This window comes from Podarcis liolepis, assembly GCF_965112155.1.
Source record: "Podarcis liolepis genome assembly, chromosome: 2".
In the NCBI taxonomy this organism is placed as follows: domain Eukaryota; kingdom Metazoa; phylum Chordata; class Lepidosauria; order Squamata; family Lacertidae; genus Podarcis; species Podarcis liolepis.
This window is the reverse complement of record NC_139555.1, coordinates 115,051,174-115,066,991: the sequence shown is the minus strand read 5'-3', so window position 1 is coordinate 115,066,991 and position 15,818 is coordinate 115,051,174. Positions and strand designations below refer to the sequence as shown.

Sequence of the window (15,818 nt, the reverse complement as noted above, 5' to 3'; positions counted from 1 at the left end):
TGGGTTTGAAGGCTCTTCCTGCCTCTCTCCCCTGAGCAACAAGAGCAAAGGGTGTTTGCAGGGCAGGAGGGCAGAGGAGGGGGCAGCGAGGGCGGAGGGAGCAGTGGGCGGATCCCCCGCCTCTCCCAGGGGTCCTGATGCAAGCAAGGGGCTTCCTTCTTCTCCATGCAAGGGCCATTCAGAGCAGTCCTTTGCAGATGAACTCTTAAGTTCCAAGGGACCTACTCTCAGGCCACTAATGTGCATACCGTGCCAGCCTTAGGAAGGGAGGTGGGGCAGGCAGGTGAAAGGAATTGCCAAAGGTGTTTGAAAATGGGTGGGGGCTCTTGGGAAGGGGGTGCCCAATTGGGGCTTCTCCAGGGGCAGCAGAATGTCTTCGGCAGGAGAATCCCTGCAGGGGCTCTCAGACTCCCTTGGCTGCTTCTTCTTCCCTCCCTCCCAGGAAGCTGCAACTTGCTCTGGCTTCTGCGCTCCTCAGGAAGCTGAAGCTGCAAACCTAGCTGAGACTGAACCTGCAACCCTGGCCAGGATGGAAGGAGGAAGATGGACGGTTGACCTGGTCAGGCTGTCTCCTGCATCCCTCCCCACAACCTCTGAGCATTCCCTCCCAGGACCCTTGGAGAAATCTGGTGAGTTCCAAGGGAGAGGAGATGGGGAGAGGGATAGAAGGATGGTGGAGGGAGAAAGAGGAAAAGATGGAGAGGAGACAAATGGAAGGAAGTTCCTGACAGGAAGAAGGAAGGGGTGAGGCCTTCTCAGAAGCAGCTCTTTGTTTCTTGAATCCCTTTCATAAAGTAGTGGGGGCAGATTTTCTCCTTCCAGGATTTTAAATCTTAGGAGTTACAGTGGTACCTCGGTTCTCAAATTTAATCTGTTCTGGAAGTCTTCCAAAACCAAAGCGTTCCAAAACCAAGGCGTGCTGTCCCGTAGAAAGTAATGCAAAATGGATTAATCCATTCCAGACTTTTAAAAACAACCCCTAAAACAGCAATTTTACATGAATTTTACTATCTAACAAGACCATTGATCTATAAAAAGAAAGCAATAATCAATGTTCTGTACCATAAAATAAATAAGACAGTATTGTAGATGATAAAAATTAAAATTATATATTTTTTCATACCTGCATTGATAGTCATTGTTTGAATGGGGAGCTTTTATCCCTTTCCACAGTCAATCAATCAAGCATAAAACAAAAAACTAAGCCTCAGTCAAAAATGAAAAAGCCACACAAACAAAAATGCAAAAAATAGGAAAAAACTAAAGCTGCAAATGTCACCTCAGAATACTGCAACCAGAAACGGCTTGAATATTGATTGGGGGGGGAGGGCTTAAATTAGCTGTCCAAGGGAACGAATGGGATGAAAAAAACCTTGATTACGATGGAGACGACTTAAATTAGCTGCTCAAGGCTAAAACGGAATTAAAAAAGCCTTAATTAGGATGGGGGGGATTAAATTTGCTGCGCAACAGTAAAAATGGAGCTCAGGAGCACGTTCGGTTTCCGCGGCAAACTTCAAAAACAGGAACACCTATTTCTGGGTTTGCAAATGATGAATCAACAGAAGCATAGTCAATCTATGGGCTTCCCCTTTTTTTGAAATATTTTTATTGGTTTTTACAAATACAAGTTTATATCAAAAACATTTGATATAATGTTTTTATAGCATTTTAAATGACAGATCCCGAGGTATTTGCAAACCAGAGGATCGCTTCTGCACACGCACACGGCGCAATAGAGTGCTTCTACGCGTGCGAGCGGTGAAACCCGGAAAAATACAAGAGGGTTACGTAACATGAGGTACCACTGTATAGATACATTCTCCACAGTTCTCATTTATCTAAAGTGTCCATAAACTTTTTTACAAGTGATTCCTAAAGTCCAGCTAACGTTTTGATTTGCGTGCAGCAATCTCATAGGTAAATTATAAAATTTCCCCATTCTTTTTTAAAGTCCTTGTTTTCTTGATTCCTGAGTCTCATGGCTAATTTTGCCATTTCGGCAGAGTCCAGCAGTTTAGCTCACCATTCTTCCCTAGTTCGGATTATTGCATCTTCCCATCTTTGAGATAATAACATCTGTGCAGCTGTTGTCGCATACATAGTCTTTCCTGGTCTTTTGGGATCTCAGTACCTGTAATTCCAAATAAATAAACTTCTGGTTTCTTAACAAAATTTATTTTAAACATTTTTTTCCAATTCATTATATACCATTTCCCAAAATGATACTGTTATTTTACATAGCCACCACATATAGCAAAAGGTACCCACTTCTTCTTTGAAGTGACCTGTTCATCCTTGTATGCCATTCTAGGAGCAAGTTATACATTTTAGACAGATTTTTTAATGTTGCTTCCTAAGAATTCTTTTTGAAATTGTGATGTCTCATAACTAAAACCTTTTTTATTTTAATTTTTTTTTTAAATTATTGTTAAAATAGTTCATCATTAATCCACATATATTACAGATATACAAGCATACAAACATACATCTCATACAATCCTTAAAAGTGTTCAAACATACCATATTTTTCGCTCTATAACACGCACCTGACCATAACACGCACGTAGTTTTTAGAGGAGGAAAACAAGAAAAAAAATATTCTGAATCAAATGTTGTACTAAACTATTTAATAAACAACCGGTATATCAGAATCATATTACAACCATGTAAAGTGAACAGCAGTCAACAGTGGCATTAAGAACCATCATCACTGTCATTAACAAATGAAGAGAGAATTTTAGGTTCGAGTACTCTTCTAGTCTTCTGTGAACCCCAAGAACTCATCAGTACTAGAGTCAGAATCTATGAAGTTCAGCTGCTCACAATCACTGGCATCACTTTCTTCGCCATCTTCATATAAAATCTCATCTTCTTTTGCATCCAAACCATTGCTAATGCCACTTTTTTTGAATGACTGTGCAACGATTTCCTCCTTCACCGAGTGCCATGATGTTTTCACCCATTCACAAACTTGAGTGATAGTGGGCCTCTTCATTCGTCCTGTAGGTGTCAGATCATGATTACCAGCAGCCATCCATTTGTTCCACTCTTCTCGCATAAAGACCTTAAATGGCTTGTTGATGGAAACATCGAGAGGTTGCAACTGGCTGGTAAGACCTCCAGGAATTACAGCTAGATGAGTCTTCGCTTCTTTAAAGCACTTTTTTGTAATATGTGCTCTAAACTGGTCCAGTACTAATAAGGCAGGTTTTTTCAAAAGCCCTCCAGGACGTTTGGACCACACTTTTTCAATCCATACTCTCATTCCATTTCGTCCATCCATCCTTTCTCATGAACATGTACAACAATTCCTCGTGGAATCACTTCTTTTGGAAATGTTTTCCTTTTGAAAATTAACATGGGTGGCAATTTGGTGCCGTCTGCACAGCAAGACAACACAACCGTGTAATGGGTTTTCTCATGTCCGGAGGTTTTCACAGCAATAGTTTTGGCACCTTTCAGATCAACAGTCCTATTAGATGGCACATCAAAGGTTAGCGGGACCTCATCCATATTCCCAATCTGGCCAATTTCAAATCCATTTCTCTTATCAATTACAAATTTATGAAAAGACAGAATCTTAGATTCATATTCTTCTGGCATTTTTTGTGCAATTCTAGTTTTCGTGCGCATAGCAAGGCCACATCGCTTCATAAATCTGTAGCACCATGATGGTGAGCCAGTAAAATCATGAATGCCTTTCTCTAAAGCAATGCGTTTGGCTTCATATATTATCATTTTTGTGGAGACTGTGAAGCCATTATTGCGGTGACGTGTGATCCATTCTTTCATGGCCACGTCCAACTGTGGCCACTTTGCAGCATGTCCACGAAAAGTGTGCTTATTTTTATCTGCTTTTTGCAGCTGATCCTCCTGTTTCCTCCAATCTCTTATCATTCTTTCTGTTGGAGGTGGCCCAAAATGTCTCTCTGCTGCTCTGTTTCCATGCTCCTTAGCATATTTTACTACCTCTAGTTTAAAAGGAATCTTATATGCTAGTCTTCTCTGCTTTATCATCCTTATCAGAACGGGGGAGGTTTTCTGCAAGAAAATACCGGTACAGTTTTTTTCAAGAAAATGATGAAGGAACTGTCAGTAATGTATGGTATCTCCAATACAGTGATGAAGGAAGGGGGGGGGGAGCTCACATTTCTCCTAGGCAAAGCAGCCAACTCCTATAGGCCTAGGTGCCTCCCCCCCATTAATATTTGAGGGAGTCATCCTCCCCCCATGCCGATGGGCATTGCCATTCATATAAGGTACCAGTGTGCATGCTTGAGATCATTGCAGTCTGTGAGATGGGGCTTACCTGTACCTGCCCCCCCCCCATATTTTATTGAAGTTGGAAGAGGGAGGGAGAGCTCACATTTGTCCTAGGCAAAGCAGCCAACTCCTATGGGCCTAGGTGCCTTCACCTCCCATTAAATATTTGAGGGAGTCATCCCCCACCCCCCATTGTGGTATGTGAGGTGGGGCTTACCTGGCTGCCCCCCAATATTGTTTGAAGTTGGAAGAGGGAGGGAGGGAGGGAAGGAAGAGAGAGGGGGAACTCACATTTGTGCAGCTGCCTTGCCTCGAACGGGAGCAAAAAGAGGAGGAGGAGACACAGGGACACAAGCCTTGTAAGCCGCTTTGTTTGAATTTACCGGTGAGGTGCTGGGGGATGGACGGAAGGGGATGCCCTCTTTGTCCCTCCTTCCGGCTCATTGTAAAGAAAGCAGAGCCGCTTACATGTGTGTAAGGGAGAGCCATAGAGCAGGCAGACACTGAGAATCTGAATGCGCTCAGCTGTTGCCGGCTTCCCTCCCAGCGACGGAGGAGGAGAGGAGAGGCTGCAGAAAAGCCAGCAACCAGGCAGACAGGCTGCGCTCAGCTGTTGCCGGCTTCCCTCCCAGCGACGGAGGAGGAGAGGAGAGGCTGCTGAAAAGCCAGCAAGAGCGGCTCCTCCCGCCTGCATTCACTCCATAACACGCACACACATTTCCCTTTATCTTTTGGGGGGGGGGAACTGCGTGTTATGGTCCGAAAAGTACGGTACTTACACTCAATCCCACAAATAATTCCTTTTCCCATTACCATCCACCACCCCTCACCCCACCTTTGTGTTAGACTTCCAATCTACTCAATTGCAATTTCTTTCCACTTCTATTACTTTCTTTCACATACCTTTAGCCTAATTGCATACTTCTTTTTCTATTACACATTGTAATCCATCTTATTTAGTATTTCAGTGTTTGAAACGGAACTTGTTTATTCTAATAGGAGTTCTGATTTTTCGATATGGTTTTTCAAGTATCTTTTAAACACCTTCCAGTCCCTATCTATCTTCTCTTTTGAGGTCCTTCCAATTTCTCCCATTGTTTTGGATATATTGTAGGACTCCAATAATTTGGCAAGCCACTCTATTTTTGTCAGTACAATACCACTTTTCCAGTTTTTCGCACTCAATAGCCTTGCGGCTACTGTTGCGTATAAATATAAGGTCTTGTCTTCTTCCTTTAGGCTTCCTGGTAGTATTCCCAATAGAAAACCTTCTGGTGTTTTCCTAAATGAATATCTAAACATTTTTTTTTCATTTTGTTATATATTATTTCCCAAAATTGTTTGATGTTTAAACAATTCCACTATATATGTATCATAGTACCTTTTCCAGTGTTGCATCGCCAACAGACATCGCTACAATTTTTATTCATTTTTGTTATTCTTTCAGGTGTTAAATACCACCTATGTTGTATTTTGAGGTAATTTTCTTTCAGTATATAACACATAGTGAATTTCATATCTTCTTTCCACAATTTTTCCCATTGTTCGAACATAATATTTATCTCAATATCTTGCGCCCATTTAATCATTGATGCTTTAACCAATTCATCCTTTGTTTCTGTCAGGGAAGTGCCATCAGTGCCGGAGGGAGAGAGCGGGCTCCAGAGGGATTCCAGAGAGCGTCCCGGGATGGGGAGAGGCAGCCCATCTTCTGCGGAAGAGAATCAGCGTAGCACCAGTGGAGAAGGGGGGCAGATGGGGGAATCGGCGAGGCGGTCCCATGACTCCTTGCCGGGGACCAGCGGGGAGAGTAAGGGTCCTCTGCTGCCTACACCCTCCTTGTGCAGAAGGCGTCTGCGCAGGGAGAGTAGGAGGAGACTAGGCGTCAGAGAGCTTCTTTGCTGGAAGAAGTTCAAGAAACGCCCACTGACGGATTCTGCCAGCGATTGAGAGAGCCACGGGTGAGTGGCTGTCCGGACAGAAAAGGTTCACTCAAGCAACCCAGCCAGGTGTTGGCACCGGCTTACGCACGGACAACCCCTAGAACCATTACAGCAATCCGTCAGTCCCTGACGTTGCTTGTGCGCAGCCCCGGAGAGGCAGCACAGTGAGCCAAACAGGGCCAGCCAGAGAGACGGAGCAAGAAGCCTTGGTGCGAGGTCTGGTCGAGAGGAACCAAGACCTGGAGGCGCATGTAGCTACCCTGTCTGCGCGGCTGGAGGAAAGACGGGCTCAGGATGCACAGGTCAGAGCCACCCCGATAGGGAGGAAGGTCCCGGGGCTGGAACACAAGTTTGGGGGAAAGCCCCAAGACTACAATGCTTTCCGAATGGAATTTCAGTACGCTTTGGAATTGCAGAAAAATGACTTTGCTGATGACAGGGAGAGGGTGGCTTACATTGTGGGACATCTGCAGGATGGGGCGCGCCAATGGATCAGGCCTCAATGGCGACGCAGAATGATGCATTGAAGGATCTTAAGAAATTCTACCAGGGAATGGACGCAATGTTCTCCAGCGAGGTTGAGCAAAGCGTGACACGGCGGGAACTGATGGGGTGCAAGCAGGGGGGCCTGTCTGTCAGAAACTACTGGTCGCGTTTTGCGATGTTAGTCCACAAGCTCGGGTGGGATCTGGACTCTGAACCAATGCAAATGTTGTTTGAAGTGGGTTTATCCCCCGAAGTGAAAGACGAGTTGTCCTGAGCACCCCGCCCGCGGTCGATGGACGAACTCACAAAGACTGCTTGCGATCGGTGTATACCCGGAAGCACGGGCTCAGGAGAAGCGGGAGATAAGGGCGGAACGTTTCCATGACAACCGCATTCCGGAGATGCCGAGGGAGCCTTCCCAGGAGGCGGAGTCGATGGAAAATGATGGAGCGCGCACGCACAGAGTTTCAAACGCTGGTGAAGGTCGGAAAAGGGAGGGAAAGGAGTGGAAAACTACCAAGAAGTGTTTCCTCTGTCAGCGACCGGGACATTTTGCTAAGGTCTGCCCTCAACGAAAAGCGTGGCAAGGCATGATGGGGGCTGCAGGCCATGTCGAGAAGGGGAAGAAGGGCCCGTGCAGGGAAATGACAACGCCTGGCTGCCAACCAGCAGGGGCAGCAGCCAGGCCAGCGACCAATAGAAGTGCCCCAGCCTGACTCCCCCAAGGCAGCTATAGCGATAGAGGTGGTGCTAGAACTCCCAAATGGGCACCCCGTCAAACTGGAGGGACTGCTAGATTCTGGCAGCTCGTGTAATTTCTTCAGCAGAGACTTTGATCTGGAGCACCAACTCCACCTGTTACCACTAGATTTTCCCTTGCAAGTGACCACCATCGATGGCAGGGAACTCCTGGGAGGGGAAGTGACACACCAGACACCGCCAATGTGAATGAGGGTCTCCAGGCACATGGAAACCATTGCCTTTCATGTGGCCATGCTGGCATGACCCCCAATAATACTGGGAATGAGCTAGCTGGCAATACATGACCCAGTGGTGTCATGGCATCAGCGGTCGGTCACCTTTGGGTCAGCTTACTGCTTAGAACACTGTCTGGGAAGGAAGGAACCAATAATGACTGTTGCCAGGGTGACTGGGTTGGCCCTGGAGCAAAAAGGGGAGGTGCCACCACAATATGCTGACTTGAAGGAGGTCTTCAGCAAGAGGGAGGCAGATAGACTACATCCCCACAGGCCCTTTGACTGCCAAATCAACCTGCTCCCAGGGGCTCAGTTGCCGGTGGGTAAGCTGTATGCCATGTCCGACCGGGAGATTCAGGAGTTGCGGCAGTTTATTGACAAGAACCTGAAGAGAGGTTTCATAAGGGAATCAAAGGTGGTGGGTGGGCAGTCCGGTGTTCTTTGTGGACAAAAAAGAGACTAATCAGCCCAGATTAGTCGTGGATTACCGGGCCCTAAACCTGGTGTCAGAACCTGTGACTTTCCCAATGCCCAGGATTGACGACATTTTAACACGTGTGAGGCAGGGGAAGATTTTTACCAAGCTGGACCTCAGGGGAACATACAATCTGATTAGGATAAGGGAGAGGGACGAATGGAAAACGACCATGTTCACCCCCCGGGGGGAGTTGAGTACTTAAGTCATGCCATTTGGATTATAATCGGGGTCCGCCTGCTTTCAAGCCTTCATGCACCATGTGTTGGGACCACTGCTGTACAAGAATTGCGTAGCCTTTTTGGATGACATCTTAATCTATTCGGACAATGAGAAGCAACACGTCAGGGAGGTGCTGCAGGGATTGCAGAAGCATCAGTTGTGGGTCAAGCTGGAAAAATGCCAATTCCACGCCAGGGAGGTCGAGTTCCTGGGGTACAGGTTGTCAGACAAAAGACTAGCTATGGACCCGGGCAAAGTGAAGGCAGTGCTGGAAAGGAAAGCCCCCCCAAAACAGAAAGGATGTGCAGAGGTTCCTAGGCTTCAGCAACTTCTACAGGAAGTTCATAAAGAACTTCGCTCACTTGACAGCGCCCATAACGGATTGTCTTAGTAGCAAAAAGAAGTCCGCATGGACAGAGGGTGCACAGCAATCTGAAGAAGGCGTTTCAGCAAGACTGAAGAAGGCGTTTGCCTCGGAAGAGCAGCTCCTGCATGTGGATCTGGAGAAGCCCATGAGACTGGAGACGGACGCGTCCAACCGCGCTATTGGAGCGGTCCTTTTGCAGCCCGGGGCTAAGCAGAGCTGTGCCTTTTTCTCAAGGAAGCTGAGCAAGTCAGAGCAAAACTACACAGTGTATGACCGAGAACTGCTTGCGATCTATGCGGCGTTTCGGCAATGGAGACATCTATTGATAGGGGCGCGGCACAAGATCCAGGTCCAAACTGACCACAAGAACTTGGAATACTGGCGGACCGCGTGAGTGCTCAACCAGAGACAGATCCAATGGTCCCAGGAAGTTTTCCTTCGAGATCCGATACATGCCGGGAGAAGAAAACGTAAGGGCAGATGCTCTCTCCCAGAAACCGGAGTACATGGAAGGAGAGGGACCACATGACCAGGCACATGTTCCCCGAGGACCGGTGGGGGTGTGGGGGAGCGTTGGTTGGGAAACGAGAACTGGCAGGGCTCACCAGAGATGACGCGTTCGCTCAGACAAAAATCAGGGAACTCCGGGACAGAAAGGAAGACAATGGAGGGTTTGAGGAAAAGGAAGGGCTACTGTACTATAAGGGGGCGCTGTATGTACCGGGGGAGACTTTGAGGGGGAAGGTACTTAAAGAACTCCACGACAACCCAACAGCTGGGCACTTTGGACAGCACAAGACCATGCTGCTTGTCACCAGGCAGTTCTGGTGGCCAAAGGTGAGGGAAGACGTACGATAATATGTACGAGGGTGCGACTGATGCCAGAGGGCTAAGGGGGAAAGGGCTGCCCCCGTGGGGTTACTGAAACCCTTACCTACACCAGGAAAGCCCTGGGAGGCGGTGTCCATTGATTTTATGACAGATCTGCCCAGGTCAAGGGGGAAGACAGCAGTCATGGTGGTAGTCGATCTACTGACTAAAATGTGCCATTTCGTAGCTTGCTCACATGCAGCAACGGCAGAGGAGACAGCCAGGCTGTTTGTGGATCACATTTTTAGACTGCATGGAGCTCCCTTGAGGGTAATCTCAGATCGCGGGAAACAATTTACTTCCCGGTTCTGGAGGAAGCTCATGAGCTTGCTACAGGTCGAGGTGAGCTTCTCAACAACGAGGCACCAACGGACAAACCGAAAGAGCGAACGGTATACTCCAGCAATACCTATGTTGCTATGTCAGCGAGAGACAGAACGACTGGGTAAAGAAATTAGCTTTGGCTGAATTTGAATACAATAATGCTGAACACGTGTCCACGGGAATGAGCCCTTTATGGCCGATTACGGCTGTCACCCCAGGGCTTTCCGGGGGCGGGGGGAGGAAGGATGGAGTGTACCTGCGGCTGAGCAATTTGTGGAGGAAATGGAGGCCTTGCACCAGCAACTCGGGTTGAACTTGGAGTGGGCCAAGGAAGTTTACAAGAGGCAGGCAGGCAGGCACCGTCGAGAGGGGGAGGCCATACGGGTGGGAGACCGGGTGTGGTTGTCATTCCAAGGGTTGCCCCTAAAGGGAGGGTGCAAGAAGCTGCAGCCGAGGCGGCTGGGGCCTTTTGAGGTAATACAGCAGGTTAACCCAGTGGCATTTAAACTCAAGTTGCCTGACAGCATGAAGATACATCTGGTGTTCCATAGGTCCCTACTTTCACCTTACAGGGAGGGGTGGGAATTCCCAGGACAGGAGGGAGGGGTTACCACCCACCCGCAGGTAGAGGAGAGGGAACACTGTAACCAAGCCACGGAAATACTTGATTCAAGGTAGCGAGGTCACCAGGTAGAGTACTTGGTAGCCTGGGAGGGAGAACCTAGGTCGGAAAACACGTGGGTCCCCGCTGAATCAATCAATGACGGGTATCTGGTGGAAGAATTCCACAGTTTGTTCCCAGATAAGCCCAAACCACTAGCTAGATTCTGGAAGAATTTGGACCCACAGACGGCGAAGGGGACTTTGTGGGTTTTCCTGCCTCTGAAGAGGAGGGAGGGGAGGTGTCCGAGGGAGAAGAATCAGACTGGGAGGTTCAACCAGCAGGAAGAGATCCAAGCGGATAGGAGGCTGGTTTTGAATCCTCAGAAGATGATGACAGCTCCTTCAGGGGATTCCCCGCATCGTCGGCTGAGGAGAGAGAGGAGGTTGTATCAGAAAATCGTGCGAGGGGTGGGGGGGTCCTGAGGAGGAGGTGGATGTCAGGGAACTGCCATCAGTGCTGGAGGGAGAGAGCGGGCTCCAGAGGGATTCCAGAGAGCGTCCCAGGATGGGGAGAGGCAGCCCATCTTCTGCGGAAAAGAATCAGCGTAGCACCAGTGGAGAAGGGGGGCAGATGGGGGAATCGGTGAGGCGGTCCCATGACTCCTTGCCGGGGACCAGTGGGAAGAGTAAGGGTCCTCTGCTGCCTACACCCTCCTTGCGCAGAAGGCTTCCACGCACGGAGAGTAGGCGTCAAAGAGCTTCTTTGCTGGAAGAAGTGCAAGAAACGCCCACTGACGGCAACCCAGCCAGGTGTTGGCAGCGGCTTACGCACGAGCAACCCCTAGAACCATTACAGTTTCCCACTCTAAAATCAGATTCTACAATTTAGAAATATTATTTGATTTTTCTTGTATTAAATATTTGTCGAATTTTGATATTTCTTTTTCAAATCCTAGCATTTTGTCTTTCGCTAATCTACACTTAATTTGAATATATTGAAACCAATCACTAATATGAGTTTTAATTTCTGTATAATCCTTTAATTCCAATTCTCCGTTTTCTTCCTTTAATACAGTTTCATAGGTAACCCAGTTTTCTTTCATATTTAATTTTTTCACTGCAACAATTTCTGCTGGCGATGCCCACCAGGGAGTTTTCGGTTCTAGGAGTCTTGTATATTTCTCCCATATTTTATATATAGACTTTCTGACTATATGCTCTAGGAAGCCTTTATGTACTTTGACTTTTTCATCTATTAGATAGGCATGCCATTCAAATCTCATCTCTACTCCGTCTAAATCCAGTACATCCGAGTCAACTAATTTGATCCATTCTTTTAGCCATGTCAGACCCACCGCATCATGATATAACTCCATGTCTGGGAGACCAAATCCTCCTCTCTCCTTCTTATCTATCATCATTTTGTTTTATTCTGGGCTTTTTCCCTGACCATACGAATTTAGCCAAATCTCTTTTCCACTTATTAAAACATTTATCTCCTCCTAGTATTGAGATACTTTGAAATAAAAACATCATCCTGGGTAATATGTTCATCTTTATTACCAATATTTCCCCTAGTAAGGAAAGATTTAATTTCCCCCATACTTGCAAGTCATTTTTTATTTCATTCCATGTTTTCCTATAGGTCTCATTACTTAAGTCTATAGTGTTGTTAAATTTATTTTTTTCTTCCATATTTTTCACTAGTATTTTGCTTTTCCCATAGTTTGATTTGTATCCTGCTAATCTGCCATATTTCTTTATGCATTCCAATATTCTAGGTGTACATTGTAGGGGATTTTCTGTTGTGATTATAACATCATCTGCAAAGGCTCTTAACTTGTATCTTTTTTCACCAACTGCTATTCCTCTTATTTGGTTGTCCTGCCTTATTTTCTTTAATAGAACCTCTAATACTATTGTAAATAACATTGGGGATAGGGGGCATCGTTGTCTAGTACCTTTAAAGATGTTGATTTCTTCTCCAAACTCTCCATTAATAATAATTTTTGCTTTCTGTGTTAAAATAAGAGAAGGTGCATACTGGGATTGAAATGTGTTCAGTTCCTTTCTTGTCTTTCCTGAAAGTCTTAACAGGATTCTCTTCCCCCTCCCCCACTCCCAAATAGGTGAGGAAGATGATGGCCAAAATTCTATGGAGTCATCTGTGAATTCATTGGGAAGAACAAAGAAACAGTTTAAATGCATGGAATGTGGGATGTGCTTTAGTCACAGTGGAAGACTGAGGACACATCAACGAATTCACATAGAGGAGAAACCATTTAAATGTACTGACTATCGAAAGAGATTCAGGGAAAATGGAACTCTTAGACAACATCAACGAACTCACATGGGGGAGAAACCATTTGAATGTATTGAATGTGGAAAAAGCTTCAATGATAGTGGAAACCTTAGAAGACACCAACGAACTCACACGGGGGAGAAACCATTTGAATGTATTGAATGTGGAAAGTGCTTCAGTCAAAATGGAACACTTAGAATACACCAACGAACTCACACGGGGGAGAAACCATTTAAATGTATTGAATGTGGAAAAAGCTTCAATGATAGTGGAAACCTTAGACAACATCAACGAACTCACACGGGGGAGACTCCATTTAAATGTATTGAATGTGGAAAGTGCTTCAGTCACAATGGAGCACTTAGAAGACACCAACGAACTCACACGGGGGAGAAACCATTTGAATGTATTGAATGTGGAAAGTGCTTCACTCGATATGGAACACTTAGAATACACCAACGAACTCACACGGGGGAGAAACCATTTAAATGTATTGAATGTGGAAAGAGCTTTAGTAGACGTGAACACCTTAGAATACACCAACGAACTCACACGGGGGAGAAACTATTTGAATGTATTGAATGTGGAAAAAGCTTCAATGAAAGTAGAAACCTTAGAGTACACCAACGAACTCACACGGGGGAGAAACTATTTGAATGTATAGAATGTGGAAAGAGCTTCAGTGGAAGTGGAAACCTTAGACAACATCAACAAACTCACACGGGGGAGAAACCATTTAAATGTATTGAATGTGGAAAGAGCTTCAGTGGAAGTGGAGACCTTAGAAGACACCAACGAACTCACACGGGGGAGAAACCATTTGAATGTATAGAATGTGGAAAGAGCTTCAGTCGAAATGGAAACCTTAGATTACACCAACGAACTCACACGGGGGAGAAACCATTTAAATGTATTGAATGTGGAAAGAGCTTTAGTAGACGTGAACACCTTAGAAGACACCAACGAACTCACACGGGGGAGAAACCATTTGAATGTACTGAATGTGGAAAAAGCTTCAGTCAAAATGGACACCTTAGGAAACATCAACATGTTAGAGGACATTCGGCACAGAAACATGTGTGTATACCTTTAAGAAGTTTCTGGGATTAATTGGCTGCAGGTGACCGTTGCTATAAAGGAAAAAAGCTGAGTTTTGTTGCTTGCCTGCAGGAATAACATCCACCAGAGTTTGTGTTTATTTGCTTAGTAATAAAGCTTTCGTTTTTTGTTTGGGTTTTACACCTATGTCTCCTGGAGTCCATCTGTACTCTGCCACCGGCTGGAAATTCCCCTCCAACAGGTTATGGGCCCAGTCCCCAGTCCTGAGTGGGCAGAGACAGAGCGTGAAAAGAACCCAGAGACTGGAAGCAACTCAGCGTTTCTCAAGCAGCTGGCTGTGTGAAGGCATCGGCAGGGAGTGTCTGTTTGGGACCAGGAGCCGAACTTTTTCCTTCAAGCCACGTGTGAGTAAGAACTGAGTGGAAAGCTGAAAGCTGGGTGGTGCCATGGCTGGACTTGGAGCTGGAGCTCAAGGGGGAGCTTCCTATTTTCCAGTAGAGAAACTGGGAGAGTCCAATTATATGTCATGGAGTTTACAGATGCAGGCGTTTTTAAAGAAAGAACAATGTTGGACTGTTATTGTTAACCCTCCTGTAAAAGGGGAGGATGAAGAAGTAGATGAAGCAGACCAAAGGCTGGAGGACAAAGCCTATGCCAATTTAATTTTGAGTTTAGAGAAGTCTCAGTTATCTCATGTGCGAGACCTTGAAACAGCAAGTGAGATTTGGCAAGCACTGAGAGCGATACATATTAGAGACACTGCTGGAAGCAAAATTACTCTAATGAGAGCTCTGTACCGAGCCAGACTAAGTGAGGGTGAATGTGTTTCAACACACCTTCAAAGAATGCGTGATTTGTTTTCACAGTTAAATGAACTTGGGGAACATTTTTCTGAACAGAGAAAAGTTTATATTGTGCTGTCTTCACTTCCTGAGTCATGGGACAATTTAGTGATGACTCTGGAAGCAATCCCAGAAAGCCAATTAACAATGCATTTCTTAACTGGCCGTTTGCTTGATGAGGAGGAAAGACGCCATGAGAGGAAGGCCACAACCCCTCACCGTAACTCCAGAAATGGGAGGCAGTCCAGTAAAAGATATGCAACTGATGAGGAGCGGCATCCTAAAGAGGTTGTAGACCACAGAGAGGAAGCAGCGTTCACAGTTAGAAGGTGCTATCGTTGTGGGTCAACTAAGCATTTAGTACGACAGTGCACTGTGTCTGTGGGAGAAAAGACAAGACAAGGGCGGCCTGCATTTGCTGGGAAGCGAGGAGACAGGAAGAATCGAATCCAGTATGTTTCTGCAGCAGTTCGAGGCACCAGTCACGACGTTGGACAAGACTGGATTTTAGACTCTGCAGCGACAAACATTTTTGTCAAGTCTGCACAAACCCTTGTAGAAAAGCAGCCTTGTAAATCTGTAAATGTGGTACTAGCTGATGGAACAGTGCATGAGTCAGCTGGAAAGGGTAGTGTGAATATCAACTGTTTAAGTACCAAGTTTACCAATGTTTTATGTGTACCAAGTTTAGAAAATAATTTGCTTTCAGTTACAAGTCTTGTTAAGCAGGGATTTAAAGTAACCTTTTCTGGTTCAGGCTGTAGAATAGAGAAAGCTGGAAAAGTGGTTACAGCGTCGCTACAAAATGGTTTGTTTGTTTTGAAAGACCAGCTAGTAAGTGAGTCTGGGGCATGTGTTAAAGCCTATAATAGAGCCTTGCATGATGAGTGTCAGCATCTGTGGCATCGTCGTTTGGGGCATGCCAATTTCCGCAGTATTGCGAAAATGCCAGAATTAAGCAAGGGAATTAAAATGAAAAAGTGTTCAGTTTTTCTAGACTGCAATACCTGCAAGGAGTCTAAAAGTAAGCGAGGGTCTTATCCTGAAAGTACTAGAATAAGCAAGAGGCCATTTGCTTTAGT

At 45.9% G+C, this 15,818-nt stretch overlaps 3 protein-coding genes across 5 annotated transcripts in view; all 3 read left to right on the top strand.

Annotated features, from left to right (window-relative positions):
* LOC310701172 (uncharacterized protein) overlaps window positions 1-15,818 on the top strand; it is an 83,151-nt gene that overhangs the window by 23,814 nt on the left and 43,519 nt on the right. Inside the window, exon 1 of one of the 3 annotated variants that reach the window (XM_083491593.1) lies at window positions 13,875-14,298. The exons of the other annotated variants lie outside the window; for them this stretch is intronic. Within the exon in view, the coding sequence (XP_083347719.1) occupies window positions 14,080-14,298 (219 nt within the window). The 5' untranslated portion in view covers window positions 13,875-14,079. Of the gene's footprint in view, window positions 1-13,874; window positions 14,299-15,818 lie in introns of those variants that run through there. 3 annotated transcript variants of the gene reach the window in all.
* The window catches only part of LOC310701318 (uncharacterized protein), a 45,429-nt gene that overhangs the window by 22,448 nt on the left and 7,163 nt on the right, over window positions 1-15,818 (top strand). The gene's annotated exons all lie outside the window — the stretch shown is intronic.
* LOC310700934 (uncharacterized protein) lies at window positions 2,519-13,945 on the top strand (the record flags this gene model as incomplete). The annotated part of the gene is made up of 2 exons (XM_083490887.1): window positions 2,519-3,113; window positions 12,663-13,945. Exons 1-2 carry the CDS (start codon window positions 3,020-3,022, stop codon window positions 13,943-13,945), a joined length of 1,377 nt encoding a protein of 458 aa, XP_083347013.1. The 5' UTR covers window positions 2,519-3,019.